Source organism: Anopheles stephensi, chromosome 2, assembly GCF_013141755.1.
Source record: "Anopheles stephensi strain Indian chromosome 2, UCI_ANSTEP_V1.0, whole genome shotgun sequence".
NCBI classification, from domain to species: Eukaryota; Metazoa; Arthropoda; class Insecta; order Diptera; family Culicidae; genus Anopheles; species Anopheles stephensi.
Genome location: NC_050202.1, coordinates 49,162,627 through 49,190,532, shown reverse-complemented (window position 1 = coordinate 49,190,532; position 27,906 = coordinate 49,162,627). Strand labels below are relative to the sequence as shown.

Sequence of the window (27,906 nt, the reverse complement as noted above, 5' to 3'; positions counted from 1 at the left end):
GCGGCTAATAAAGTAATTGGCCGGGTAACAAAGCATATACTCGCACGGAATTGAGTCTTTTAATAATCTTTTAATAAGCACGTGGTAATTTGTCGCTTTATATCCGTTGAAGAGGCTCAATATAGGCGTTCTTTTTCTTGCTATTGAAAGCAAGATCAACCACCTTTCGCTCCTTTCTTCCCACGTTGGAAAACTTAACACCCACCTGCTTTCTCCAGCCAGACTCAGTCACGTGTACAACCGCGTTCGAGTGTGTTCAAAATGGTACCCGTTGAGCCACCGTACGTCTTGGCGTCCAATTTCGGATTCGAAGCACCTTCCTCGTCCAACACCTCACCCGTTAAGTTCGTCTGTAACCACAACAGAGCGGTCTAGTTTCACGAAACGTTCCCATTTTCCCATGTGCCGATCAACGTGATGTGTTACCGGAAACAAAATCCACAATGACAACGTGTCGGATGGCATGCGCATGAAAGCTGCTTTCGTTTGCACGCTGCACGTGAGAATTGGCTGTTACTAGTACATACAAAAATTGGAATTAGAAACGGAAATTGGAATTAACTACCCCGGCTGTAGCTTATAGATCATATGCGCTTTAGTTAAACATAATATTTAAAATGGATTGTATTCTCTAGTCCAGACGGTAGATATTCGTGTCAAACAACCTCCCCATATCGACAAACACATCATTTCTCACGACACGTAGTACCTAGTGGGAAATTCCTAAACCTCACCCGAGTGAAGCTTCACTAATTATTGGTGGAGAATTTGCATTGTAGCGTTGGCCACGGCGCGATCACAATCTCACGCAGTGTGTATGCAACTTTCCATGTTCTAGACGCGCCATCATCCTCATCCTCGCCATATGCAAGCGACTATGGTCGTTCAACGAAGTAAACAGCACAAGCAACAATGGTCACCGGCGGCTCGATCCGGGCGAGCGCTAGCCTTATCGATGCATCTGCTGAACAACAGGTTTGCTTTGGCTGCACATCCACATCCTGGCCTCTGGGCTGGTGCTATCGGCCGACAAACGAAACGGTTGTACTGGTTCTTAAAATAGTTTCTCCGCGATCAAGAGTGGCTGCATTCGGACCAGTGCGCGCTTGTTGCGTTGAGGTGTACACGATTACAGCAGTAACATCGGCGAGATCGCTGCAATCGAAGTGGGGGCTGCCCGGGACTGGGCTGGCGATAATGGTTATCAGCGCTTCATTCTCAGCGCCGCGTTTGCTTAACATTCTGAAGTGGTTCCGATAAGCTGGCCGTGCGAGAAGAAGTTCGGTCGAGCGCTTAGGCCCTGGGTGAGATATGATGAGGAGGATTATGGCCAACGCAAGACACAACGTGAGCCACCCACTGTTATGGCAATCGTTCTGCACGTTCTGCAGTTAACAAATACTTCTCAAATGCAGATTATCAATGTAGCACGTGAGTCTGCGTTATTGTTACATTGAATTTAAACACAGGAACACATTTGGCTAGCAATTTTTATTGTTAATTCTATAATAATCTTTGCCATTCACATCCCAATGTGATTTAGAATTGTTCAAAAGAAATAAACGTCGATTTTCAAAAAAAATGCTATCACCACGTGCTACACTGTAATGTTGTCGTTACGAAGCGTTACGCATAGAGCGATGTAACGTATGTAATTATTTGCGTGAGATTTTACATGAATTAATTCAGTAAAAAACACCTTTATAGTAATATAATGTTATCAAAAGTGTAATGTTCGTAAATAAACGTGCTACAAAGACACAAAATGTGTTTACATAATTTTTATAAGCCATCGCAAGAATTTAAATTCCGGCGTTAGAACTCAACTCTACATCTTATACAACTCTTTAGACATTTGCCAATATCGTCGTTCAGCTGTCACAACACAAATCACATTGAAAAATCAAAGTTACGAAAACTTGGGAAATTTTAAAAACTTACTTACATTTAGGCCCCGTTTGATAAGTATTTCGACAAATTATTGTATCCCACAGGTAAGCCACGTGTGTTTATAGCACTAATTGGCCGAATCTGTTCTTGTTTCGGTGAATTATGTAACCTACACCGGTAGGATTGAACCACCACCGCCGGAGCATCTAGCTATTGCTGTAAAGTAATTTTTTCCCCTTAAATTTCTTCCTAGCCATGGGAAACACGGTCTCCGCAGCAGAGAAGGTTGCTTCCAACATAGTGCCCAGCACACTGAGCAAGGGCGAGGAAACAACACTACCGAAAGGACATCCGCCCGTCGGTGACAAATCCGCCATGGGCGGTAATCCACCGCCCGAATGTCCGATGCACCAAAAACAGCAACCCAAAGAACAGCCCGTGCTGGTATCGGAATGCCCGGTAAAACACGACGGTGCCGACGTGAACCCGCTGAACATGATGCCACCAGCAAATCAAAACCCAGCCCCAGGACAACCATTCCCGCTGCCTACCGAGCGCCAGGTTTCATCGATTCCGAAGGCAACGGCCGATGGCAAGCAAGAGTTCTGGCTGTACCCAAGTCAACAAATGTTCTGGAACGCGATGCTGCGCAAAGGTTGGCGCTGGGAGAAGGATGACCTTGCACCGAAGGACATGGACGACATTATAAAGATTCACAATGCGAACAACGAACAGGCCTGGCAGGAGGTGCTTAAGTGGGAAGCGCTGCATGCACGCGAATGTGGCAACCCACGGCTGAAGAGTTTCGGTGGCAAGGCAACAGATTACAGCCCGCGGGCCAAGATTCGCAACATGATGGGATACGAGCTGCCGTTCGATCGGCACGACTGGATCATCGATCGCTGCGGTAAGGATGTGCGCTACATTATTGACTACTACGACGGTGGCATGGTGGACGAGAAGTACAAATTTGCACTGCTGGATGTAAGGCCCGCGATGGACTCGTTCGACAACGTTTGGGACCGTATGAAGGTAGCGTACATGCGGTGGAAGTTCGAGCTGGAAGACAAACTGAAAGAGTTGACAAACTGAGCAATGCTGCTGTCATTGATGATGCGAACGAGAAGTAGGATTTTACCGCTTACCGGGCAAGATTGATCGCAAATTCGCTTCACAAATGACCGAACAGACTCGTGAAGAGGCATATTTAAATTAAATAGATTTACTCCGCACACATACACACACCCGATAGCGAGCTGAAAATTTATGATTGAAACAGTTACGTAGAGAATAGAATATGTTCTCGGAATAAAAGCATGGTCTCCTCTTAAACCCACCTTAAACGATGTGGTTTACATGTGCGCTATCTTTTGTTTAGTAGTAATTTCTATTTAAGTTAATTTAAAATTAAAAATGCTTCTCGCACGCCATTCAAAATACGCCCTGTACAATGACAGCTCAACACATGCAAAGCAACCCTGCACAGCGCTGTCAGTCACTCCGTTGTTTACCTTTTTGCCGGCGCACGTGTATTGAAGCGAAATACACGGAAGCAGGATAATAATTGTGTGTTTAGTCGTGTTTAATATCCACCGTAAAAGATGGAAGGCGTCGGCCAGCTGTTCGGTAGCCTTCTTGAAAGTGACGATAGTCTGCTGGACGTGTTTCTCAACAATTTAGATGAACATCAATCGTTTTGGACGGACGTAAGTTGAAGCGGTACCAGCTCTGCACCTTGCTCATAGATGAGTGTTACGCTTACCCCGTCGTTTTACTTTATATTTGTAGCCTCAAAATGATTTGGATGCAATCTTCACCAGAATCGGTACACTGCTGGCCGGCTCCAGGACGCGTGATCGTGGTTTAAAAATTCTCATCCACCTTCTCTCCGGCTGCCCGCTGGATCTGGTTGAAGATAAGGCCCAGTTCTACATGACCCTTTGCTTGAAAGTGTTGGACCAGCGTGGTCCAGCGCAAACCATGCCACTGGTGTACAAGCTGCTGCAGCAACTTATCCACCGTTCGCTGGCCTCGAACGATCTGCACAAGCTGTTTGTGAGTAATCTACCAAAGCTGCTGGAATCGGTCGGATCCAAGCTGCCACCGGCCGTTGTACCGTCCGCTTTGGCCTTCCTCGAGCTAGCAATGCAGCACTATGCTGGCGCATGTGGTCCGATGAAGACTCGTATCGAAACGTACCTTTACTCGTTGGTCGACTCTACCAATCCGGTCATCATCCAGAGCACGGCCAAATGTTTGTTGCTGTTGCAACAGATACGGGGCGGCGGACAGCACGGTTCCTTGCACAAGCGAACCTGGGAAGAGTACTATCGGAAGCTGGTCGATACGATTCACGACCTCTTGAATCAAATATTCGCACACACGCCGGAAACGTTCGATGAGGAAGAAGATCTGGAGTGTTTAAAGCTTCCGCCGATGGCAAACACCACCACGCTAAAGAATCCCATCCGCAAGGCGCAGCTACTGGCCGTCCGTGCCGTGAACCTGATTGCTTGCCTCGATCAAGCGATTGTGGGTGCGTACCCCGTCGCGAAACCTATCGTGCCGTTTAAAGCATTGAATCTGGTGCTTCGTGGGCTGTCCGTTTCCTGCGAGGCGATGGGCAAAAACCCGCTGGCGGAAAACATTGCCTTCGGTACGTTTCTGCCGTCGATCCATTACGGGCTGCTGGAGGTGTTGGATGGGTTAGTGTTGGCGCTCGGCACCAATATGCTTATGTACGGCGACGCAATCTGCGAGATCTTCCCGAAACTGCTCCGAGCAACGCAGACCAATCGGCGCGATTCGTCGGAAGGCACGAGAAAGTCGTTCGCTCGGCTGCGGAAGAAAACATACGAAAGCATCCAGCTGTGGTGCGAAAAGATGCGCTACGGGAGTACCATCGAGATGGTTAATGAACCACTGCTCGAGCAAATAGTGTGGGACTTTACGCCGTACGAAAGCGAGGTAACGCTGAAGATGGGTGCCAGCGGCAACAAGCGACTGTCGTCCCGGGCGAAGAGAAAGCTGCAGAAGGAACAGAACGCTGCCACTGCCCTCAATCAGAATCATTCGAGTGGAGGCGGAATGGCGGAACGTAAGGAGCAGCTGCTGGATGCTGGCAATGAGTCCCTCTGCCAGGCGGCCCTTGACTGCTTATCCGTTATACTACAATCGGCCGGGTGTTTCATCAAACCCGTCACACACAAGCTGCTGGAGGAGAAAATTGTTCCGCTCTGTTTTTCGCTTGTATCGAACCACCAGCAGTTCGGGCTGTACGGTGACGCTAAGGTTCGGGTCGCTTTACTGCGCGCCTTTGCTGCTCTTATCGTAAATCCCCACCACCACTGTCCTCCACCGTTGCAATACGCGAGCTACATCTTCAACACGCTGCAAACGACCGACTCTAGCACGGTGGTACGTGCCGTGGCGGCAGAGCTAGCGCGCACGATCGAGCTGGTGGTACATCCGTGGAAGGAAACGCTTTACTTCCCGGCCGATAAATCAGCCATTAAGGATGCGTTGGCAAACAAAGACAAACACCCGTTGGCAATGAGCATAGCGGTGAAGCAAACGGTCTCCTCTAGGATGGAAACCAACGGCCAGGTGCATTTTGACAGTGATGCACTCGATGCTGTTGGTTCATCATTGGCTGTGCCGCGGGACAGTAGCTCACCGAAAAAACCGGAAAATAATACCCCGACCAACGGTGCCGGCGCTGCTACTGAAGACGCTGCGTGCGAAAGTGAGGGAGAAATCAACGAATCGCTAGCCGTAACTGAAGCGAGCGACGATTCGATCATGGAGCCGGAAAGCGAACAGCCTGCCGAACCGGAAGCTACCGGATGGGTGGAGCACGTAAGCATCTCCTCGCTGGACGATACGGTGAAAGCGAAATCAAATGAAATTATCACCATCCCGGACAAGGGCGACGGTGATTATGACGAAGGTGTCATTCACTGCTCGGAAGATGACGATGACGGCAAGCCGGAAGATCCTGCCGTCGTTTCGATAATGGACAGCGATGAGGAACAGGCCGTGAAGAGTAACGTTGCTGACGACGACGATGTTGTGGTAGTTTCGACGGAAGTGGAACTACAAAATGCGAAGAATCGCCTGAAGCGTGATACCGTTACGTCGCAAGCGCTGGATGATGTTACAACGAATGGCGGATCGCCGAAAAAGGCCAAACTTTCGCCGGACAGCTGCAATGGTACCGGGAAAGCTAAAAACATTGACGATATCGTAAACGAGATGGTGGCAGAGTTCGTTGACGAACCATAGGCTTAGCATTCGTTTCGATGTATACACGGTTCGCTATAAAAATATGAATTAAGAACACTCTTGAGATATGCTTAATAAAGTACTACACACAAATAAACCTGGCAGTTCGGGTTGTCAGTTCTTAATCTCGGATCTACCACGTGTTTGCCCTCAGCAAAATGGTGAAGGATGCGGCAGTTTAGTTCGATATTAAAAGTCCTCAACTCTGCTAGCTGTCTGGCACTATCGTGAGGCAATCCCTCATCTATTCTGTCCATGTGACCAAGTACTTTACGGATGCATCCGGTGCCATCCTCATTACGTGACGGGCAAATTCAGAATTGTAACGTTTTCTCCGTTGTCTTCTGAGGACCCTTCTATTATTTAAAATATTTCTATTTTCGTGACCCAACGTGGTATTACAAGATTTGTCCTTTCCAAAAAAAGAAGGATAACATTCAAAAAATCCTTTTTAAACCCTCAACACACCTCACTATTTCATTTACACTTTGTAAACAACCCTGAACGCACACTGGGATTGGCAAATGTTTTACGCAGTCATAATAAAATGTTTATCCTATTATTTTAATCGATTATACTCCTTTGTTGATTTATATAAAATACAATTTAAAGAATTCGGATATTTAAAACACGCTCTCCTTACCACATTTTCCAGTTTATATTCCAAATAAAATATAAACTATCAACTGCTCTTCCGTTTGCAGTTCGTCTTGTTTGCCTGCGTCCTGTCAAAGGAGGGCGCTTGTCAAAATTGCGCGCGCAACTCATTTGTTGGTGAGCGTTGCTGCTGAAGAACTGTTGAGTGTTGATATAGTGCGCGTGAACTTGTTGCGTTGAATAACGTTTTTGTTGTCTTTTAGTAATTTATACACAGTAAAACATGTCGGTAAGTATGCAAGCCCTCAGCTTAATCATTTATAAAGTGGAAGAGATGCGAATGTCCCATTTATCTGGTGTCTAACTTCATGCTTCTCCTGTGAAGGACACACCAAGTTCTCCAGCCCCGAACCTACCGTCGGACATGGACCGACGAAACTTTCGCTCCGGCATGACGTCCCCGGTCGGGGATTTCGAACCGTTCGAAGATGAGGCAGAAATCCTTGGTGATACGACGGTGCGCGAGGAGGTGTACGAGGAGGAGGAAGAGGATGGGGAGGAGCTGTTCGGTGATAACATGGAGGCGGACTATCGTCCCGTACCGCATCTCGATCAGTACGATGTGGACGACCTGGACACGCAAGAGTACAGCGACATCTCGCAAACGGATCGTGCCGCGGCCGAGGCCGAGATGCGCCGGCGTGATCGTGATGCGGGCGTGCACCGTGACCATTCGGATCTGTTCTACGACAAAAGCGACGACGATGATGATATGCCGCGGGCGAAACGGCGCGCGGCGGAGAAAGCGGCCGAACTGGGAACGGAAACGGAAACCGATGCCGAGATGGTGGAATCGATCGAAAATCTCGAGGACACGAAGGGACACAGCATCAAGGAGTGGGTTTCGATGCTGGCGCCACGGACGGAAATTTCCAACCGCTTCAACAGCTTCCTGCGCACGTTCGTGGACGAGAAGGGCCATTACGTGTACCGGGAGCGGATCAGACGGATGTGCGAACAGAACAATTCCAGCTTTGTCGTGTCGTACCCGGATTTGGCACACAACCAGCACGTGCTGGCGTACTTTCTGCCCGAGGCACCGTTCCAGATGCTCGACATTATGGACAAGGTGGCGAAGGAGATGGTGCTGAGCCTGTACCCGACGTACGAGCGCGTGACGAACGAAATCCATGTGCGCATTTCCGATCTGCCGCTGGTGGAGGAACTGCGCACATTCCGCAAGCTGCACCTGAATCAGCTCGTGCGCACGCTGGGTGTCGTAACTGCCACCACCGGTGTGCTGCCGCAGCTGTCCGTCATCAAGTACGACTGCGTCAAGTGTGGGTACGTGCTGGGACCGTTCGTACAGAGCCAGAACACCGAGGTGAAGCCCGGCTCCTGTCCCGAATGTCAAAGCGTTGGTCCGTTCTCGATCAACATGGAGCAAACGCTGTACCGGAACTATCAGAAGATTACCCTGCAGGAATCTCCCGGACGCATCCCGGCGGGCCGTATTCCTCGCAGCAAGGATTGTGTGCTGCTGGCCGATCTTTGCGATCAGTGCAAACCGGGCGATGAAATCGAGGTGACCGGCATCTACACCAACAACTACGACGGGTCGCTCAACACGGAGCAAGGCTTCCCGGTGTTTGCCACCGTGCTGATCGCGAACCATCTGGTGGTGAAGGACAGCAAGCAGGTGGTGGCATCGCTTACCGACGAAGACATCTCGACGATACAGCGCCTCAGCAAGGATCCCCGGATCAGCGATCGTATCACGCAGAGCATGGCACCGTCGATCTACGGCCACGAGTACATCAAGCGCGGCCTAGCGCTGTGCCTGTTCGGTGGCGAATCGAAGAACCCGGGCAACAAGCACAAGATCCGTGGCGACATCAATATCCTGCTGTGCGGCGACCCAGGTACGGCCAAATCGCAGTTCTTGAAGTACACGGAAAAGATTGCACCGCGGGCAGTGTTCACCACGGGCCAGGGTGCTTCCGCCGTCGGTTTGACGGCGTACGTGCGGCGCAATCCTACCACGCGCGAGTGGACCCTCGAGGCGGGCGCCCTGGTGCTTGCGGATCTGGGCGTGTGTCTGATCGACGAGTTTGACAAGATGAACGATCAGGACCGTACGTCCATCCACGAGGCGATGGAGCAGCAATCGATTTCCGTGTCCAAGGCAGGCATCGTCACGTCGCTGCAGGCCCGGTGTGCGGTTATTGCCGCGGCCAACCCGATCGGAGGCCGGTACGATCCGAGCATGACGTTCTCCGAGAACGTGAACCTGTCCGAACCGATTCTTTCGCGTTTCGACGTGCTGTGTGTGGTGAAGGACGAGTTCGACCCGATGCAGGATAAGCATTTGGCCGAGTTTGTGGTCGCGTCGCACATCAAGAACCATCCGTCGAAGGCGGACCAGGTGCCGGACTCGCAGCCCCAGGACACCATGCAGATTCCGCAGGATCTGCTCAAGAAGTACATCGTGTACGCGAAGGAGAATGTACACCCGAAGCTGTCGAGCATGGACCAGGACAAGATTGCCAACATGTATTCGCAGCTCCGCCAGGAATCGCTATCGACCGGTTCGCTCCCAATCACGGTGCGACACATCGAGAGTGTTATCCGCATGTCGGAAGCGCACGCGCGGATGCATCTGCGCGATACGGTGCAGGATGTGGACGTCAACATGGCCATCCGCATGATGCTGGAAAGCTTCATCGAGGCGCAGAAGTTTAGCGTCATGAAGAAGATGCGTTCCAGCTTCCAGAAGTACCTGTCGTTCCAGCGTGACCATTCGGAGCTGCTGTTCTTCATCCTGCGGCAGCTCACACTCGACCAGCTGGCGTACCAGCGGTGCAAGGAGGGCGGTCGACGGGCCAGGGAAGGGGCCGATGGTGCCGAACGGCCCCGTACCACGGTGGTCGAGGTGATGGAGAAAGATCTGTCCGAACGGGCGAAGGCGATCGAAATCTTCAACCTGAAACCATTCCTCGACAGTGAGCTGTTCCGGCAGAACGGGTTCACGTACGATGCCAAACGGAAGGTGATCGTGCAGGTCGTGCCGGAGGCGGCGGAACCTTGAACGATCGGGGCGCGGGCCGTTTTTTTAAATGAATTTCATCGTCGTAGGGTTTAAGTCGGCTAGGGAGTTTATTAACGTTTTACACTTTTCTCATTTTACGCTTTTTTTTGTACAATTTATACGTTTCAAGGAGATATACTTTACGAATAATAAAAGTGTGTGTGTGTGGTCGTCCTGACGATTTTTCAAGCTTATACATAGAATAATTGGGTTCAGTTTTCCTTCGTTTTTGGGAGAGGGCGGTTACGAGTAAATTCGGGGATTTTTACTTTTACTTCCCACGGGGTTAGGTTGTTGGGTAGATAGTAGTAGTTATAGCAATTACATGGCTGTGTTCTCCTCCTCCGGGCTTTAATATCGTTGCAAGGTGTTGCAAGCGGCTAAAAGCGATTAGAGTGTGTGCGTGATTACACTCCAACATTATTCACCTTCCTTGCGGCGTTTTCTCTTCCGTTTGCGCTCATTTTCCGATGCAGATGAATCCTTGCTAGAGCTGCTACTATCGCTACTGCTGCTGGCGCTGCTGCTGCTGCTGCTGCTACTGCTGCTTCCACCCTTGCCCTGCGCCTTTGTGATGTCTTTTCTGCGTTCCCTCGTCCTTTTTCCGTCCGCAGGCTTCCGGCTACCGTTGGTGGCTTTCTTTTTCTTCGTCAACCGTGCCTTTTTCTTTGCCTTACCGTCCTCCGATGAGGAATCCTCATCGTCACTGCTGCTGCTGGAACTGCTGCTGTTGGAGGAACTGCTGCTACTACTGCTGGTGCTGCTGCCATCGTCGCTACTGCTACTGCTGGAATCGCTGCTGCTGCTGGAGCTGCTAGAGCTGCTGCTACCACTGCCACTATCGCTCTCGTCACTGCTGTCCGAAGAATCGGTACCGGTATGTTTCTTCTTCTCCCCACCGGATGATTTGGTGGTTGGTTTAGCTATATCGGATGATTCTTTACCAGCCGCCGCATCTCCACTGGAAGGACACAATGAAACGTTTATACGCAAGACACGAACGGCGAGACAATCAAACAAGGGTTTCACTTACTTTTTTGTGCCGATTTTGTTCAAATTCTTCTTCAGCACCTGGGTACGCGAGGAGCGATGCAAATACTTGCGCTTACCCTGACATTCATAGCTCCAGTGGCCATACTCCAAACATTTCTGGCACCGTATCCCTTTGGGAAAGGCGGCAGCTAGTTTTGCCTCTCTGTTTTGCAAATATAAAAGACAGGCGAATATCAAATACAAACTACAATCAACCACCGGTGCGGGAAATCACATTCGCGCTTACTTACTTTTCCTTAAGTGCTAGCTTTTGTGCACCTAAATGCATTTTGTGTAGTTTGTAGGTAAGATGTTGGCTAGAATATCTTGCCGGCAAAATCACAAAACATCCCTAAATTTTCATTTGGTAAACAACTTTTGTGCTTTTCCTCGACACACACGACACAACCACACTCAGCTGTCATTGGCTTGGTCGAGTCGGTTGATGATGATGATGATGATGATTATGTGCGGGCAATCTCAACCACGCAAAACGGGTTAAAAATCGCCAAGAGTTTCCATTGAAATGTATTAAAAACTTAAAATTAGCTTTTATCAAGTAAAATCATCCATTTTATTCCATTAGTATTCTGTTTTATTCACTATTTCGATGAAAACATCGCGCCACGGCTCGTTAACGCCACCACACGGCAGTATAAACGCGACGGAAAACAGCTGTCATTGTTATCAAAGGCTGAACAAAAGTTGTTTTCATTCTACGTTTTGAGTCGTTTCGTAGCGAGCGAGCAAGAGCATTTGACTGTCTCTGGTGCAATCCCTAGCAAATTTGCTATATTTTACAGTGCCGTAGTGCAACACAGTGCATTGAAGTGTATCCACAAAAGCTCTGACTCCAACCCAGCATTAGCAGCAGCCAGCCAGCCAGCAACACACAACCGTGTAAGCAGGAAACCAAGCCCACCCCATTGGTTGCCTGACGGAGGAAAATTTCGATCGCAAAGGGGGTTTGTGATTGTGTGGTGGTGTGACTAAAAATTGGCCAACGCAAATCAAACAAATAAGCGAAAAGTATGAAACTGATATACCTATTAGCCTAGCGTGTGTAAGCACTGTGTGGACGCACTTAAGTGGATTAACCATATTTGCTTGTAGCCTTTAGCTTAGGGTTGGATTAGGAAGGATTGGAGGGCTAGCAAAATCGTTGGTGCAGATATTTCCTCCCAGTTATGTACAGCGTCAGGCAGGATGGACACACATCCCCACATGCCATGCCTTGTTTCTAGGGGTATCGATTTTTCTATCCTTCTATTTTCGCCCGTGCGACCGACGACGAACCTTCCACCAAGTGGCGTTTTCCAGCCCAAAGGGACGACAGCTGTGGGGTCAAGGGTGATAAGTGCAGGATAGTCAACAGAAGAAGCATAATTAACACCAACTTATCGCTCTCGTTAGGTCCGTGTGTGTATTCATTATTATTGTATGGCGTGGACGTGGTTTCGCTCTCGTCGTCGTCCGTTTATTGATTATTTCAAAATCAAATTAAATTATTCTCTAATAGGCATCATGCGCGCTCAGCCTTCGTAGGAGTCATCGAAGCGATCGAACCAAGCCTGCAGCATGAGCAAAACTATTGCAACGTTTTATATTTTTAAATCAATATTTTCCTCTAGTGGTAGTTCATTCCCATCTTTTTTATTCGATTAAGCGATTTGTCGTCCAGTATGGTTCCTCTGCGACACAATAACAGGATTAACAGATAATTGTTTATAATGTATCGTGCCCGCCGATGTTGTGGATACGAAGTGATGCATTTGAATTATTAACTACCGCCCTTATTTACTGTCTGCAGGGTGACCGAACCGCCTCGACTGTTACGAAACATTGGGCCCATTCATAAAACAGACCGGTTCACGGATTGAGGCACGCAGTAGTCGAAGAAGTCCTATAATGCGCGTACCTTTGGGTACCCGACGGAGCTTGCTAACTAAAGCATATCATTGGGGAAAATAATTCATTCCGGTCCAAACTTTCTTTCGTACGGGTTTTCTTTTTTGCTATTTTAGCAATGACACGCATCAGTTCGATCGGTTCGGCCGCCCGTAGTACGCATGTCATGTGGGGCACGCTTCATACTCCTGGCATACGGCTCCTGGCAGAGAGATGGTTGGTGTGCCGCCATGAGTTTGTGTCGGTCGGTAAATGCTCCACTGGCATCCCTATTCTTTACTTCGCAAGACCGTTCACCACCACCATCGATACGTCAGAGCTTCCATTTAGGAAAGCTCCGATCCATTTTGGGGGATGTATTCGTAAAGTACTGGCCACGTCCAGAGCTTTCCATCCATCACCGCCTTTGCGTGTGTGTGTGACGCTTTTCCTCACGACGAGCAGCATCAACAGCGAATGCGCAATGCTGGTTGAAAGCACTTGAAAGCTCGCTAGCATAAATTGCGTGCGGAAAGGACGAAACAGGACACGGGAAGAATGCCGATGGTGCTTGCCTTATGCGAGTGAGCTTATTCGTTCTTCGGACTTCTGTTGAAACAGACCAAAGTCGGTTGTTCGGTTTTGTCACAAAACGTGGTGTAGCTGGTTGGTGTTCAGTGGACAGAAGCAATTTCCCGTATCTCTCCTCACCAGTCGCATCCGGATTCGATCGCCACGGTACGATTATACGTTCTGGTACCCGATTTGGGCGATAAGATTCAAGTGGAGACTACATGTGGGCGAAAAAAAATTTCGCAATTAGCCTAGCTGTCGGACTAACGAACGTGAAAAGAAGTGCGAATCGTTAGGGAAGAAGAAAAGAGTTCTATATTAATCTGTCCTTACATTAGCTCTCCAAATCCTCACAACTTTCAGTTACGCGTATGAGCCAAAGTTAGCCACTAGCGTAATAAATCTCCCCCGATAGTTGCTTGCAGCAATGTAAATGTGATTGTGCGTCTGCGATGTTCGTGCTGTGAAAATGGCAATGAGGGAGAAGCAGCAGGAAGCGGTTGTGGAGGATCGTCCGTGACGAAGAGCGACGAAAAGCTCCAACCTTCTCCATGCTATTATTGCCATTCACTTTCCACATTCATTCCCTTCGTTTGCCGGTACTGCTCCTCGGGCTCTCGGGCACTTCCTGTTAGTAGAGTGGAACGGAAAATCCGTTGTCCTCACTGCACGCCTTCTCGCACTCCAGGATTCGCTGTCTCGGACAATCGGGTCGTGGAGCTTTTTTTTGTGTTGCTGCTTTCTTTTGAAAGCTCTAGCTTTCTCCTCCACATCTGAAGAAGCTGATGGCACAGCTCTCTTAGCGGAGTGCGATGCGTTGGCGTGTGTTTGTGTTATTCCCAGTGCGTGGACAATAAAAAAGTATTCACATTAGGAGCGCTAAAAACAGTAGGACTCTCTCTCTCCCGTCTTTCGATTTGCCACGCACACACACACGAGTGTGAACAAACACATTTTTTCCCCGTGGACAATATTGAAGTAAACGGTGCCTTCCGTTCCTTGTGAAGAGCTTATATAGGATTGCAATACTGTAAAGTCATCTCAACGGCAGAAGCAGCATCCAGTCGAATTCTGGTTGCCATCGGTCGGTATTGAGAATATTGTGGAGGTGCTGCATGCGGATTCCCATCCCTTGTCCTTGGCTTTTCTTTCTCGCAATTAAACATTCAACTGTGTGCAGTGTGATCAAATCTGTCTAGAGAGGTGCAATTAACTCGCTGGTTTTGTGTACTAAGATTTAGGACAATTTAGGGCTTAGGCCAACCAGACCATTCAGGGTGTGACATTATTGGTCTAGCTATTGAAGGACTCTGAACTTGTGTGCAGTTTAAGTGACACTGGTCATTGTGAAATATAGTGTAGTACGACATTCTTGACCCAAAAAAAAACTTTGCTTTCATCCCGTTCTATAAATATGCAGTGACACCATAGTGCAAAGATATATGTAGAAGTCCTGAGAGAAAAGAGCTAAATCCCACAACCTGAAAACGCACCAAAGCAAATCACTAACCCCTTGAGAGTGTTTAAAACAAAAACAAAACGGCACAACTGCACTTAAAACGTAGCTGAGCTAAAAAGGGGCGAAGAAAGTAAAAACCACACCACATCGTCTGTCCCATCCTCCCTGTTTGCAGTGAACATGTTTTCCGGATTAACGAATCAAGTGACCTCGTGGATTGGGGCGGCCAAGGGCGAACCGCAGGACGAGGAAGTCCCGACACCCCCGAACTCGGCCGCAACCACTGCGACAGCGACGACTTCCGGCGCTACAGCCGCCGCCACCGCCGCATCAACGACTGCAGCAGCTGCAGATGCAACTGGCGTAGCAGCAGCGGGTGGAGACGGTGGTGACAAAAGGTAAGCTAAGGGTGGTGGGAGTTGCGAAATTACACGTGAAGAATTCCTGAAGATATTACCCAATATTTCGGTCCCTTTATATCGTCCATCTTAGTGCGTCTTACGCTATAGACCAATAAGCTATCCAAGAAGCATCGTGAAGAATTGATTTTAACATGAGTGTGGTTGGGTCTCTAATGGCTTCTAGAATTATTTATATCGAATGCAATCCATTTCCTCACTGGTACGGATTTTTCTTCCGAGCTGGAAAATTCAAATCACATGATACAACATTTTCTCTCCCTGCTTGACTCAGTCTCAGTTTCTCTTTTTTTTTTTGACGTTCAACTGATATCGTCCTCCATTGCGCGTTTCTCTCTCTCTCTCTCTCTCTCTCTCTCTCTCTCTCTCTCGACAGTGTAATTGAATGTACATTTCCACACTATGCTTTTAAGTCGAGCAGTGAGTGCGTATGTGTGTGAGGCTTTCTCGCTCTCTCGAGAGCCTTCTCTATGTGCCCATTTTCAGAGCTTGTGTGCTGCTCCATTTTTTGCGAGCTTTCTCCGATTTTGACATTTCCTAGAACCGTACTAATAGGTTAGTCGTACGTACTAGCGCGCGTGTGTGTGTGTGTGGTTGCGTTACATATTTTTACTACTTCCTCAAAAGCGGAAATAGGACTTTGAATATTAAAATCGTTTGTTGGTTGGTTGAGTTTATTCAGCTTTTAAAAATAAACTCCCTTATAGCCCTTATATTGCTGCGATGGTACGAAACGGACTTCATACATCATCCTTTAGGTTTCCCTTTTTTATTGCTATTTATAAAAATGAATCACTCACAATTTTTTGCCTACCTTTGCGTTCCATCAAAGACGTATGCGTATGTCACATCAGTATCGTTGATTTTGCTAAACCCCTCCAGGCACTTACCTACGTATGGGTTTGATTTTTTTTTCCCCTAAAAGACACAGCTACCCCCCTTCCATGGGGTGCCACGAAGCCTGATTGAAATCACATACACTTGACGAAAATCAAATTTGATTTCAGATTACCTATCATGCTTTAGCAGCGTGCCCTGCATCAAACGCTGGTACTTTTTGGTTGCTGATAGCGCTGAAAAAACATGAATCCGAATATCTTTTCGGTGAAATGTTCCACACCTACCCACCCCCCCCCCCCCCACCCTTTATGGTGATTTATTAAATTACAGATTGTTCTTAGATGAACAGTTGCGCCACCGTTCACGTGTTTCGTAAAATCCGGGTTCGCTAAGTGAAAATTTCGAACATAATACTCCGAAGAACGGAACCTCAGAAAAAGGAACAAAAATATTGATTTCACAAAAATACATTGGTTTTAATGTAAATTGAATCACAAATGATATTGGATATTGGAATAACTTTATTGTCTATTTTGCGTGTAAAGTTTGAATTATTTTTCGTGCAAATTTTAAATTGATGTGTAAATCATCATATCTCATCAAGATGAGATTATCAAAAAGGATAAAGTTATGAAAAGAGTTTCATTGCGCGGCAATGAATTGGAATGAAGTTCAGTGTCTCAAATTCAAACTTGCTAACGAGACGGGATTAATTCCAATTCGGACTGGTCCACAATACGGAGGTCATCGTGATACATGTAAAAATTAAACTAAAGAAGCCAGACATTGCTAGCCAGAGTGGTGCCAGAGAAGAAGAAGTCCATAATAGTCATATAATTAATCATTAGACATGTTTTTGCCAAGCTAGCGGATAATAATGGATATTAAGTAGGAACAATCGGGCTGGAATTTTATGCTGGCCATGACATGTAAATGGCCATTCTGTTTAACACACATTCTATTTTTATGCTCAAGTGTTAACGTGGATTTTTTTAACAGTAGGTTTAAGGACTTTTCCTTTAAACTTATCTGTAAGTGCAATCTCATGGGTGTTGTATAGAAATTTATACCACACAGCAATTTAAAAATACATTTAAGGCTAAAGAGTAATAATTATGAAAAGAAACTCTTTTATCGTAGATATACTAATTTTAATAGGACTTCGTCAAATTGATGGGTCCTGTAAACCTAATAGTGTTGGATAATAACTTCCTCTTTTCAATAAAATTAGTCTCAGCGGGATAAATCTTCAAAACTTTTGTTTAAAAATATTAGTTTCGAAAATCGATTTCATCACAGTTTTTGGGACTAATGAAACCGCTCTCCTGCAGAACATGAAATTTAAACCATTAACAATGTAAGAAACAGAAAAAAAATCACTCGATCAACAGTGAGCTCTCCCACTGCTGTCAGCTAATCCCTCCGGTACGGACGGATGGCCATCACTTGATATCTCATACGGGGGATAATCTGCTCTGCTTGTTTTCTTTCTGCTTCTGCAACGTTATTGTTGCCAACGGCACTACGGTATTTGTTACCTACGAACACGAAAAGGGAGAAAATGTGTTATCCCACTGCTCCTGCTGCTGCTTATGGGCATTGGGTCACCGAAGCGGTTCGTTTCGGTTGGTATTATTAGCTGTTTCATTTCCGTTTGTAGGGCTATATTTCAAGCAGTATCCCAAAATGGGTGACAATAAAAAGGACATTCGCCCTGGTACATGGTAGGGCACACGACAGTAGTGTGTGTCGTCAGCCTGAGCTGGGCTGGGTGACATCGTTCTGCTCAATGGCAGCACACGTTACGTAACTGGCAGCTGCCAAAAGTGTCTGTGTGTCTGTGCGATTCACTCACTTGAGAAGATGATGATCCTTCTGATGAGTGATGTGTGTGCATGTGTGATTTTAGCAGCTAGGATTACTTATAAAAAAATCCATAATATAGAAGTGGAATCGAAACACAAATCAAGAGGGAGGAGCGAAATGATGTTTTGTTTGCCGATAGTAAAAGATTTCGCAGGTGTTTTTTTTTTTGAGCATCCTTGTCATCACTTGTTACACAAAATGTGTATTAAGTAGAGGAATTTTTTTACAATACGGCATCGGACCGTAATACTCAATAAATAAAATAGAGGACATTTTTGCTAAAGAGAAGCTGGAAGTTGTTATTTATTTCTTGCTGATCGGAAATTTTATGCTTATGCTTACTCTCTTGTATATTTATATGTAAAAATTACACTTAATACTCAATAATGAGATTCGATGGAGACGCCTGGTACTTAGTAAAATAGCAACTGATGGAGACGCCTGGTGGCTGGTGAGAGTGCGAACGGTTTTGCAACTATAAAAGCTCTCGAAGCGATACACATGTTTTTAATGAACTCCAAACTGACAAAAATGAAAATTACTGCCCACTTAAAATAAATGATTTAAGCACGCACAACAAAACCAGTCATTAGGCCGTTATTTATTGCTTAATTGATAATAAATCAATAATCCTAAAACTAACTGTGCGCGTCCGCTAACATCCACTCACAATGGTGCGTGGCATGTGCTTGCATATCAATCATGAATCGATTAATGTGCTGTCGATTTTCCAATTTCCACCCGTTCGTTGTTCTGCCACGCTCGAAACACACACACACACACACACACATGATTTTCGATTATGATCACGTCCGTCGAGAGTAAATGGAATTTTCGAACCGGAATATTTTGCCCGCCTTACGATGGACTTAGGGTGTGACGCGTTGAGAGCAAAGATTCAACATTCCGATCCGCTAAGCTGCTTGAATCATTTAACACTACCGAATGCGCGGTGTGCGGTATTGGTGATCAGTTCCGTCGTGCTTTTCGCGCTACACACACATTTGGTATTTTGGTGGTTCATTGATTTGGTGGCATACACGTTGGAAGACTCGCCACGCCAGACGCAGGACGTGTTCGGAATGATGATTTTCGAGACGAGATCGAAATCGTAAGAGGAGGGCTACAAGAGCCTTGCAATGCTGCACGAGGTACATATGAACAGCTAACGAAGGAGACTGTGTTGATTAAATCTTTAGCACAATGTAAAGTGGGCTAAACAATCAACAAGAGCCCCTGGTGATACGTTAAACCTTTTAAAAATCGATAAAAATGAATTATGAAGCGGCGTAACGGCCTGTGGAACAGCTCAGTTTGCCTTCGTCCGACAAGGTCCTGGACTCGTAGATGAAATTCGCTACAAAAGGCAATAAATAATGGCTAAATAATGATGATGATGTTATCTCACTTGCAAAGTTATCGATCGATCGATATTTATTCACTTTCAAACAGTATGCATGAATTTCGGGACTAATGTGTCTTCCTTTGTTTTTGCTCTGGCATTATTGGAAAAGGTCATTAATATTTTCTTTCTAGAAAAAAGCTACCCAAAAAGTAGATAGTTTAGTTGAGCTTTTGGAAATAATTTTATATGATTAATATTGTTGCTAAAAATATTTACGAAAATTGTATTGCTTCACACTTCACAGTAATCTGTAATGCGATTAAAGTTTTTCCTTTAGCAAATTGTGATGTCACCGTAACAAATTTTTGTTGCACTGCCCTTTTTTCCTTTATTCACCATTTGGCCTTTTGCAAATAGCTTCCGGCCGCCGGTAAGATGATGGTGTGCTGATGTGAATAAATATTTGCTCAATCGTTTAAAAGCATTTTTGGCCGAATGCATGGCGTCTGTCTATTCCATCCATCTTTTATTTGCAGCGCCGTTGTTTACCAACTTGAAGCATCCAAAATACGTCATTGCGTAAAGGGGATTGATGGAGTTTTTGTTTTGTTTTGTAGCCTGGAAACATTTATTTTTTGCACTTTATATCCAGATGGTTCACATTAGGTATAATATATCTCTCTCGTGGGCACAATTCTTGGAAGGATACCGCCGCATTTGCTTAAGCTGCTCAAAGGGTTGACAGTTTTTTTTGAATAAAAAAAAACACACTTACACAAACCATATGTCGGAATCTAACCCGTTCAATACTCATACCTATTATGCTTCGATCATCTCGTTCCAGCCCAACCAAAGGCGGTGTATTTTCTGGCGTGTCGTCGAAGGTAACGGGATGGCTTGGCAACGCGTCGATCCCCTCGATGCCAGCAATACCGACGGTTTCGATGCCCGCCATGCCAGCGATGCCTTCGATGCCCTCGATCCCGGGACTGCGCAAGGCGAACCAGACAGACGAGAACGGTGGCATCACGAACGAGGGTCTGGTCACGTCGCCCGAGAAGGCTAGTCAAGGTATTGCCGGCTCGACGGATGCTGCCGATGAGGAGGACCGGTCAAGGTATATTAGGTAAATGGGCCTATACATAATTGATTGAAATTTCGAATCCCGCAGTACGCGAATGCTAATATAGGGAAGGGCGAGAGAAAAGGAACGAGAGTTGGATAGTGTCACTGATGCAATGCAAAATGAAAGAGGGAGAGCGCACAGCCAATAGAGGGAATGGACACTGAGTGGTTATGTTGTCGATGATCGGTTTCCTAGTTGCACTGATGTTATGCCGTGTGGTGGTGTTTTATTTTTTGTTAAAAAGTGACACACTCTGGACACTCGAAGCAGTTCTAACGAAAGCGTTGTAATCTTAAGCGGTTCAGTTTTGAGCATGTTCTGTTCCTTTACTTTTCTTTTCGGTTTTCCCTTAACGTTCTTTATTCCTTGCCTTTGCTTTACTAATAGGAAGTTGATTCTGTACTTGTACCAGTGGGCTTATCTTCTTTCTAGCGATCTCGTAGATGTTACTAAACGATCGAAGCTGTTGTTAGCCTAGCTTTAATCTAATTTCCTACTCCAAAACGCAAATAAGAAATCATCAGTAGGCTACCACAAGTTTAAATGTTTTCCAACTTCAGTTTCGGTGTTGCATGTAGCGTTACCTTATCTGCACTTTCATTGAAAATTGGCAAGGAAAAATCCTAAATTTCACCCTATGATAGATTAGATTAGCAGACTTCATACGATGTATTAGATCACGCTTGAGTTTTATTACTAAGCTACTGTTTACCACAAACTTCCATAGCCAACACCTACCTAAGTGGACATCAAATCCAAATTTCATCACAAGTCTGCCCCAATTAGGGTTGCGTAAGATCCAACGTTTTAGCACCGTTACTGGCACATGCACATGCAATCGATAATTTGATCAAACTCCAACGTGTGAACATGTCGCACATTAATCCGGAAATCATGAGAAATTAGCCGTTGGGGCTACGACAGCACTACTAACTGGCACAGCTTGAGCAACACCGTCCGTATTGCGGAACCGGATATCACCGTACCACAAGAGATCTGGACCGGCGGTGGTGTATAATAAAATGTTAATGAAATCATTCAGCATGATTTCCAGCTCGTCTTCCCGCTCGCGTGTGATTCACAGACGACACCAGGATTTTTTTGCAACGATGATCTGTTAACATGTGGTCCTAGGACCAGTTAGAGAGAGAAGGGGAGAGTGCGAAAAAGGAGGAAGAAGACACATTGATGTAACGAGCTGCAACGAGGAAGAGGAATGAAGAAAAAAAGAAGTACAGAACCCAATTATCTGTACCAATCTGTTGACAACGGTCAACGGTAAACGTTGGCGTGTCCCGAAGGGAGAGAACCCAGTTTGTCACGTAGCAGTATGCCTGTACACCAACCAGCGGGTGGTGATTTTCGTTTCCGGCGCTCACGGCGCACACATCCGGTGACATCCGTTTCGAGTGCCTTTCCGGGCGACCACCAGTGGTTAGGTCTTTGCATCTTACCCGGGGACACTGTGGATGAGTGCAGTGCTTCTTTTTTTCCCCCAAGCCGTTGATCGTTGCCAGTATCAACGGTTGTTTGTGTCCTTCACCCAGCTACTGCTACCGTGCGTCTAATCGATGGTAGTGGGATAACCGGGAGCTTGAAACAGTGAGACCCGTCCCGAGATAGAAACGTCTGTTTACTGTTTTGCTCCCCTACCGGGGAGCGAACCATTAAAACACTAATCAAATCCTGCTCGTTCGTTGCAAAGTCTGTCGTTTACTGCCTCGGACAGACAGATTGCTTGTTTGATAGGCCACACAGTGGAAGTGGAATGCTAAAAGAGTGAATTAATTTAGATCCCGACCATCCTGGCAGGTCGTGTAGCACCATGTCTGGTGGGAGAGCTTTTGTAAATCTGTGCTTCTTGTAAGACAATAAGTAACGCTAAAAAAGGCAACAGTTACCCCTACCTTTGTGTCGTGCACACAGCATGTTTGGTGTGAAGAAATTGTTGGTTATGTCCTCACTTATGTTAGCTGTTCTTCAGTTTTTGGTTCTTTCCCCCTCGAATGTGTATCTAGTAACTGTACGTCCCCGTTTTATCTCAGTTTTCTCACTTAAATATTTAACTCTCTCACTCTCTCACTTTCTCTCTCGCTCGCTCTCTCTCTACCGATTATCGGTGACCATTTTGTGTGTAAACGCTTCAGATTTAGTTTCCTTTGTGCATATAGTACTGATAATCGCAACGGAACCTAACACATTTGCTAGCAATCAAATTGCTAATTGGTCGTTTTTGCTCAAACACCTTTTCACCACATAAACCCTCTGTTTTCGTATCGTACATTCGCAAAAATGGCAATGATCAATCACGATAACCACTACCACCCACTTCACGCTATATCATCGTTCGTTGGTTTTCCATGCCGCTAGCGGCCGTTTGCATTCATTTGCCTATTCGTATTACCTTAAAAAAAAAAACCCCGCTGGGCAGTAATATATAGTGTTTCACGTATGGTTGTGTGTTTGTTTTTATGGAAAACTACTAACCACTAGGCCACGGGCCAACCTCAGCTTAGCTCATCCATTAGCTCAACTCGACCAACATCCAACAGCTCGTAATACTTATTCTCTCGTATCAGCACACCTTTGTTTGCTCGAACCTAGCTCATATAGTTCCGGTACGCGTCTCACACGGCACGTACCTACTAACCAAAACACACTCACACACACGCGCGCTCTGTGTAGTTTTCCGAAGCTCGGTAGCATTTTCATTCCTGTGCAAATGCAATGGTAGAAACAATCCGTAAATCCTAGCCAAGAACAAGCCGAAAATAAAACCGAACAAAACAAAAAAAAAAAATAAAAACAACTACCAACAACTAAACCAAACCATCTCAGTTACAACCAACAACAAAAAAAACATATATTAAAAAAGGCAAAAAACAGGCAAACTCTATATATAAATATGCATACCTTTCTCTTTGGATAGATATCTCATGAAAATTTCTTCATTTGTGTATGGCCCATTTGAACTCTAGTTTTAAGTAATATTTGTTTAGTGTGTACAATAATTCATAATACCGTTCATTACGTTTATTGGTTATTCAAAATTAACGCACTCGCATTTACAACCACAAAAACATCATCCCAACCCAATCAATCCCACAACACATCTGTTCACATTTTCCTCTCGACAGAAGGAGGAACCGACGAAACACCGGGTTCGCCTGTTCCTCTGAGATATTACTGAGGGCCACAGGTTCCACAGTTGTGACGATGGAGCAAACCGTTCACACTGTTGGATCGGTTTGTTTAGCATTATAAGTTGTCTAGTTCCGTCACATCCCTGTTTATTTGTTTGCATATCCAAACGATTTCATTTTTTAATCTTTACTGTTAAAAAGAATTTTAAGTTCCTTCCTTTCAACCTGTATTCAACACATCATAACCCATTCATAAATTCACCCACTCGGCAAAGCCAAGCGCTAAAGGTGAAGGTGATATCCCTAACTCCACCTCAGCTTTAACAACTACATCAACAGTACCACCAACTACTACAGTAACAACAACCACCACAACAGATACAACAATAGCACCAGCACTGTGATACTCACCACAATGGATATGAAGTGTTAAAAGCGAACCATGCTAACCTTACCGCTCGGGAGCACAAGATGAAAGAATATGGAAGAATCCGCTCGCCAACATTAATATCCGTTCCACGGCGTACAATCGTAACTCAAAACTCCGGCAAACTGGAAACCACTAACCCAATGGGCAACAACGACACCACCCACCAACTGTACACTTGTACACGTTCCTCTCAAGTTCATGGTGTTCTCACGCGAGCACCACTATCCATCATCCATGGCATGTGACAGTTAACCCTCAGGATACGGGATGGTCGAGGCGGGGGCACATTTTTGAAGACGACCACGCATCGGGAGACTTGGACGAGTTTCTAGCTCGTAATTTTTGCTCGTAAAAGATGAACTTTTATTTGTGGCAAATCTGGGCAATAATTTTCACACCAGTTTCGCTCGTAATGTCCTTTCGAGATGTGATGATGGTGGTGTGTGGTGTTTTGTTCACTGTTAGGTCTTTATAGCGTTAGTGTTGATGATTTATGAAAATGGCGTGGCGTAAAAACAAATCTCGGTTAAGGAAGCTTTAAGAAACGATTAGCTACAGGACATCTTCGGGACTCGTTCAGCCCGAAGGTTTTGATGTGCTTGAGTAAGCTAGCCGTGATGCTGATTCTACCTGGCAGAAGAAGAATAGATTTCCAATCACTTGTTGTTTGCTCAAGCTTATTTACGCTACTTAAACCTCATCTACAAAAAAAAAAAAAAAACGAGCGTCAAAGTTGTATGCCTCGGCATACACTACAAAGATTATGATCCAAAAACTAAATCCACCCCAAAATCCCCCATTTATCGAACCGAATTGGTGACGAGGATTACTTTCATCGCCATTTTGTGTTTTTTTTTCGCTACTTTCTTCTACCCCTTTGATGCAAAAAAAAAGAAAGCTTTCAACAGAAGAGACACTCGACAAAACGTCAAGGGTTCGTACAGGATCGAAACTATTGATTGACCTTGGAACGCTTTCCTTCTTCCCGTGCGCTGTCGGATTGATGGATTGTGACATGTTTTAGGCAGCTACAGGTTCCCTTTTTCTTTTTTTTTTTGCTGTTGAGTGTCGTCAGCTTTTGTTGAAGAAAGATGGCAACTCATCGACTGTATTACCCTTTTTCCTGCCTTTGTTCCGTAAGGATTAAATTCTTCTGGCGTTTTCTCCATTTTTCAAACACGAACCCGACCACGGTGTGTTGTGCGACGTGACGTATTAGTGGGAAAGAGAATAAGGATTAAAGAAGGGGGAAGGAAACGCGGCACAACTTGTGTGCTCAGGACGCGGGTAGCCTTTGTGTTGGAATGGAATGGATGGAAACGATGGTGTCGTAATGACCATTGCGAATGACGCGAATGTCCTGCGTAGGATGATGGTCCCTTTTTTCTTTGGCTAGATGTTTCCGTATTTATATGTTCATCATATAAATTTAATGTATTGAAATTATATTTTACAAATGAAATAGAATGAAAACACAGACTAAGTGTGACGACAATTTTTAAGAAGATCAATTCAATTTTGCTCGAATCTAATTCTCAAAAAGCATTCTTCAAAATGTATCGTCTATATTGGCCTGAGAATTCTTAGCCAGATTTCGTCCTTTCTGGACCTTGACTGACGATTTGTTATAAGGTCCTCTGATAGAGGCTTGTCTAAAAAAAAAATATTTGATCGCTGCTGAGGTCAGTTGTGAGTCTCGACATGGACGTCGAAGACATAATGGAGGGTTTTGTATAACAATTTTGCCATCTTGTCGAGGATGTTTTCTACCGCTTAGGTTGAAGTCACCGCTTCATCGTATAATTTTTAAATTTTGTCCGGGATTGACCGGGTTTGAGTCGACCCGTGGGTGCATCGAGACCTAGTAGACCCGCAACAATTTTGACAATTTTTGGGTTTGACGTTTTTTATAGCAACGAAGATTAACTGTCAAATCCTTTATAAAACCATATTTAAAAAAGTATACGAGGAGCTGTAAAGGCTTCAGGCTTAGTTGTCGATGCTCTGATCCTGTTTCCACAAATCAGAAGAACAAAGAAGACTTGGCTCAAAGATTCGCCGTGATAAAATCACCAAAAACACAGGGTTTCCCAGATGAACTATCAATGAAATACAAATATTTCTGGATACTGTTCAAAATAAAGAGGGTAATTTAGTGGTAGAAATGGACTCTGCCTAAGATAAGGTGGACAATCCACAGATGGAATTGGCAGAGTTAGTTGTCGATGATTTTGACGAATGATGAAGCTTTCCTTTAAATCCCCTTTTCAGTCATGGCTATTGACTGTTGACTTTTAAATCGTCTTCACTATTAAACTGTGATATAGTTATGTAAAGAAGCACAATGCAATTATTTTCTCCTTTAACACACGTTCGCGTAACTTTAACTAATATCTATCCGTCATGTAAATTAATACCAAAAAAAAAAAAGAGTTTAAACAAAGCTTTCATTAGTATGCACAACACAGCATAACATAAATGATGCCGGAATGCACTTCTACCCGCCGTGAATATTGTGTGCGAATTTTCTCATTTCAATTAAAACCGCATATACTTATTTATAGTCCGTTCCCCGTTGTCACGTTCTCTACATTCTCGACTCTCATTTTCTTACCCCACCCACCATACTACCATACTACGCCAGCAGACCGCAGGAAAGGTAGAGTTTATTGAGGCTTCTTCTTCTTTACTGCACTTTCTTCTGCTCTTATTCCGCTGTTCAGTTTCAATCTTGATGGCTTTATTTTATTTCCCTCTCTCTCTTTCTCTCTATTATAAGTCAAATTGCATTTTGTTTGTTCAGTACCTTCATCCACATCTTCCGTTGGGTGTGTGTTAATCAACGTGCTTCTCTTGGCGTGGTTTTCATTGACATTTTGTTGTTGTTTTTTGTTGTTGTAGCCATTGTCGTGTGAAAACACTCTGGCCTGGAAATGAGTTTAATTAACAACTTCTTCCTAGTTTCCTTGTGTGTGTGTGCGTGTTGGTTTTACACCACAACGGTTGCATTGTGCTTTTGCTTTCGCGCAACCTCCATGAAGCGTTTCCTTTTTACTCCTTCATTTATTTACTCGTTTTAAATTTCTTCCTTCTTCATGTTCTTACTTTCTTGCATCTGTTTGGTAAGCCGGTTTACTGGAAAATATTCATCCGAGCCGCGGTTGTGCGTGACAGTGGCTCTTGTGCTGCGGATTTGGTTCCATCTCGTTTAGATAAACGAGCTCGAGCGCCATTAGGGCGACACAGCTCGAGCGCTGGTGTCGTCTGTGGTCACCATCTCTTCTTGTTCGCTCGGAAGCTTGAATTAATTGTGGAAACCACCATGTTCGTACCGAGGGACCCATCTAAGAAAAACAATATTTTGTTTGTCTCTTTTCGGTGTGTTCTGAAACAACAGACATGCATAAATTCAGGCGGCACTTGAAGTGATCGTTCCTGACTATACTTGTCCTCTGTTTTGTTGCTAATGGACTGAGTTGGAAGACCCTATGTTTTTTTTTTAGCCATGGAAATAATGTGCTAAAAATGTGCAATTTTTCTATATCATCGTGTTGGTCCTGAGCATTTAAAAAGAATCTACAAAAAAATGTTGAACATGATGTAAGGCTACCGTTTTACATCAATTGAAGTCAATTTAAATATACTTAATTTCTGCTGATTTTGGAGCATTCTTTCCAGCTCCGTCTAAATTAGCTTCTTGTAGTTATGGGCGGGTCTAAACCCGAATCTACCGAGTCGGAGCTATCCGTCAGCGAACCGGAATCGCTCGGGTCGTGTTCCTAGAGTCAACGAGCTCGGGTCGATCCGTGGGAGCAAACAAGTCCGGATCGACCCGTAGATGCAACAAAGCAAACGCGACTTTGCCCCGAAGGTTCGGGTCTATCCTTGGGTGCAGCGGGTTCGGGTCGACCAGTAAGTTCGACGAGT

The 27,906-nt window shown here is 45.4% G+C and overlaps 5 protein-coding genes across 19 annotated transcripts in view; 4 read left to right on the top strand and 1 right to left on the bottom strand.

The window, feature by feature from the left end:
- Positions 1-1,853: 1,853 nt before the first annotated feature.
- On the top strand, positions 1,854-6,296 carry LOC118508379 (proline-, glutamic acid- and leucine-rich protein 1-like). Its single transcript, XM_036048115.1, has 3 exons — positions 1,854-1,994; positions 2,144-3,596; positions 3,679-6,296. The coding sequence occupies exons 2-3, from the start codon at positions 3,492-3,494 to the stop codon at positions 6,172-6,174; spliced, it is 2,601 nt and encodes an 866-aa protein (XP_035904008.1). The 5' UTR covers positions 1,854-1,994; positions 2,144-3,491; the 3' UTR covers positions 6,175-6,296.
- Positions 2,533-2,982, top strand: LOC118502406 (cytochrome c-type heme lyase). Its single transcript, XM_036034629.1, has one exon. It carries the CDS (start codon positions 2,533-2,535, stop codon positions 2,980-2,982), a length of 450 nt encoding a protein of 149 aa, XP_035890522.1.
- A 603-nt stretch (positions 6,297-6,899) lies between the features above and the next one.
- Positions 6,900-10,055, top strand: LOC118508376 (DNA replication licensing factor Mcm2). The gene is made up of 2 exons (XM_036048113.1): positions 6,900-7,060; positions 7,157-10,055. Exons 1-2 carry the CDS (start codon positions 7,055-7,057, stop codon positions 9,857-9,859), a joined length of 2,709 nt encoding a protein of 902 aa, XP_035904006.1. The 5' UTR covers positions 6,900-7,054; the 3' UTR covers positions 9,860-10,055.
- LOC118508377 (zinc finger CCHC domain-containing protein 10) lies at positions 9,904-11,325 on the bottom strand. The gene is made up of 3 exons (XM_036048114.1): positions 11,143-11,325; positions 10,893-11,054; positions 9,904-10,820 (listed from the first exon to the last, which is right to left on the bottom strand). The coding sequence occupies exons 1-3, from the start codon at positions 11,178-11,180 to the stop codon at positions 10,280-10,282; spliced, it is 741 nt and encodes a 246-aa protein (XP_035904007.1). The 5' UTR covers positions 11,181-11,325; the 3' UTR covers positions 9,904-10,279.
- Positions 11,326-11,587: 262 nt separating this feature from the next.
- Positions 11,588-27,906, top strand: part of LOC118508358 (synapse-associated protein of 47 kDa) — a 32,645-nt gene continuing 16,326 nt past the window's right edge. For 3 of the 15 annotated variants that reach the window (XM_036048067.1, XM_036048075.1, XM_036048076.1), the window contains exons 1-3: positions 11,588-11,920; positions 14,986-15,208; positions 20,125-20,406. In XM_036048067.1, the coding sequence (XP_035903960.1) occupies position 11,920; positions 14,986-15,208; positions 20,125-20,406 (506 nt within the window). In that variant the 5' untranslated portion in view covers positions 11,588-11,919. Of the gene's footprint in view, positions 11,921-12,667; positions 13,517-14,316; positions 14,436-14,985; positions 15,209-20,124; positions 20,407-26,623; positions 26,639-27,906 lie in introns of those variants that run through there. The other 12 variants (XM_036048062.1, XM_036048073.1, XM_036048064.1 and 9 more) reach the window with 10 other exon arrangements.

What these genes read in the sequence shown, in the direction of transcription:
- LOC118502406 (XM_036034629.1), top strand. Translation starts at nt 2,533, where the DNA reads ATGCTGCGCAAAGGTTGGCGCTGGGAGAAGGATGACCTTGCACCGAAG.
- LOC118508379 (XM_036048115.1), top strand. Translation starts at nt 3,492, where the DNA reads ATGGAAGGCGTCGGCCAGCTGTTCGGTAGCCTTCTTGAAAGTGACGAT. An exon ending in ATCAATCGTTTTGGACGGAC is followed by an intron (nt 3,597 to 3,678) that starts GTAAGTTGAAGC and finishes TTATATTTGTAG; the next exon opens with CCTCAAAATGATTTGGATGC.
- LOC118508377 (XM_036048114.1), bottom strand. Translation starts at nt 11,180, where the DNA reads ATGCATTTAGGTGCACAAAAGCTAGCACTTAAGGAAAA. An exon ending in AAGCTAGCACTTAAGGAAAA is followed by an intron (nt 11,055 to 11,142) that starts GTAAGTAAGCGC and finishes TTTGCAAAACAG; the next exon opens with AGAGGCAAAACTAGCTGCCG. An exon ending in AACAAAATCGGCACAAAAAA is followed by an intron (nt 10,821 to 10,892) that starts GTAAGTGAAACC and finishes GTGTCCTTCCAG; the next exon opens with TGGAGATGCGGCGGCTGGTA.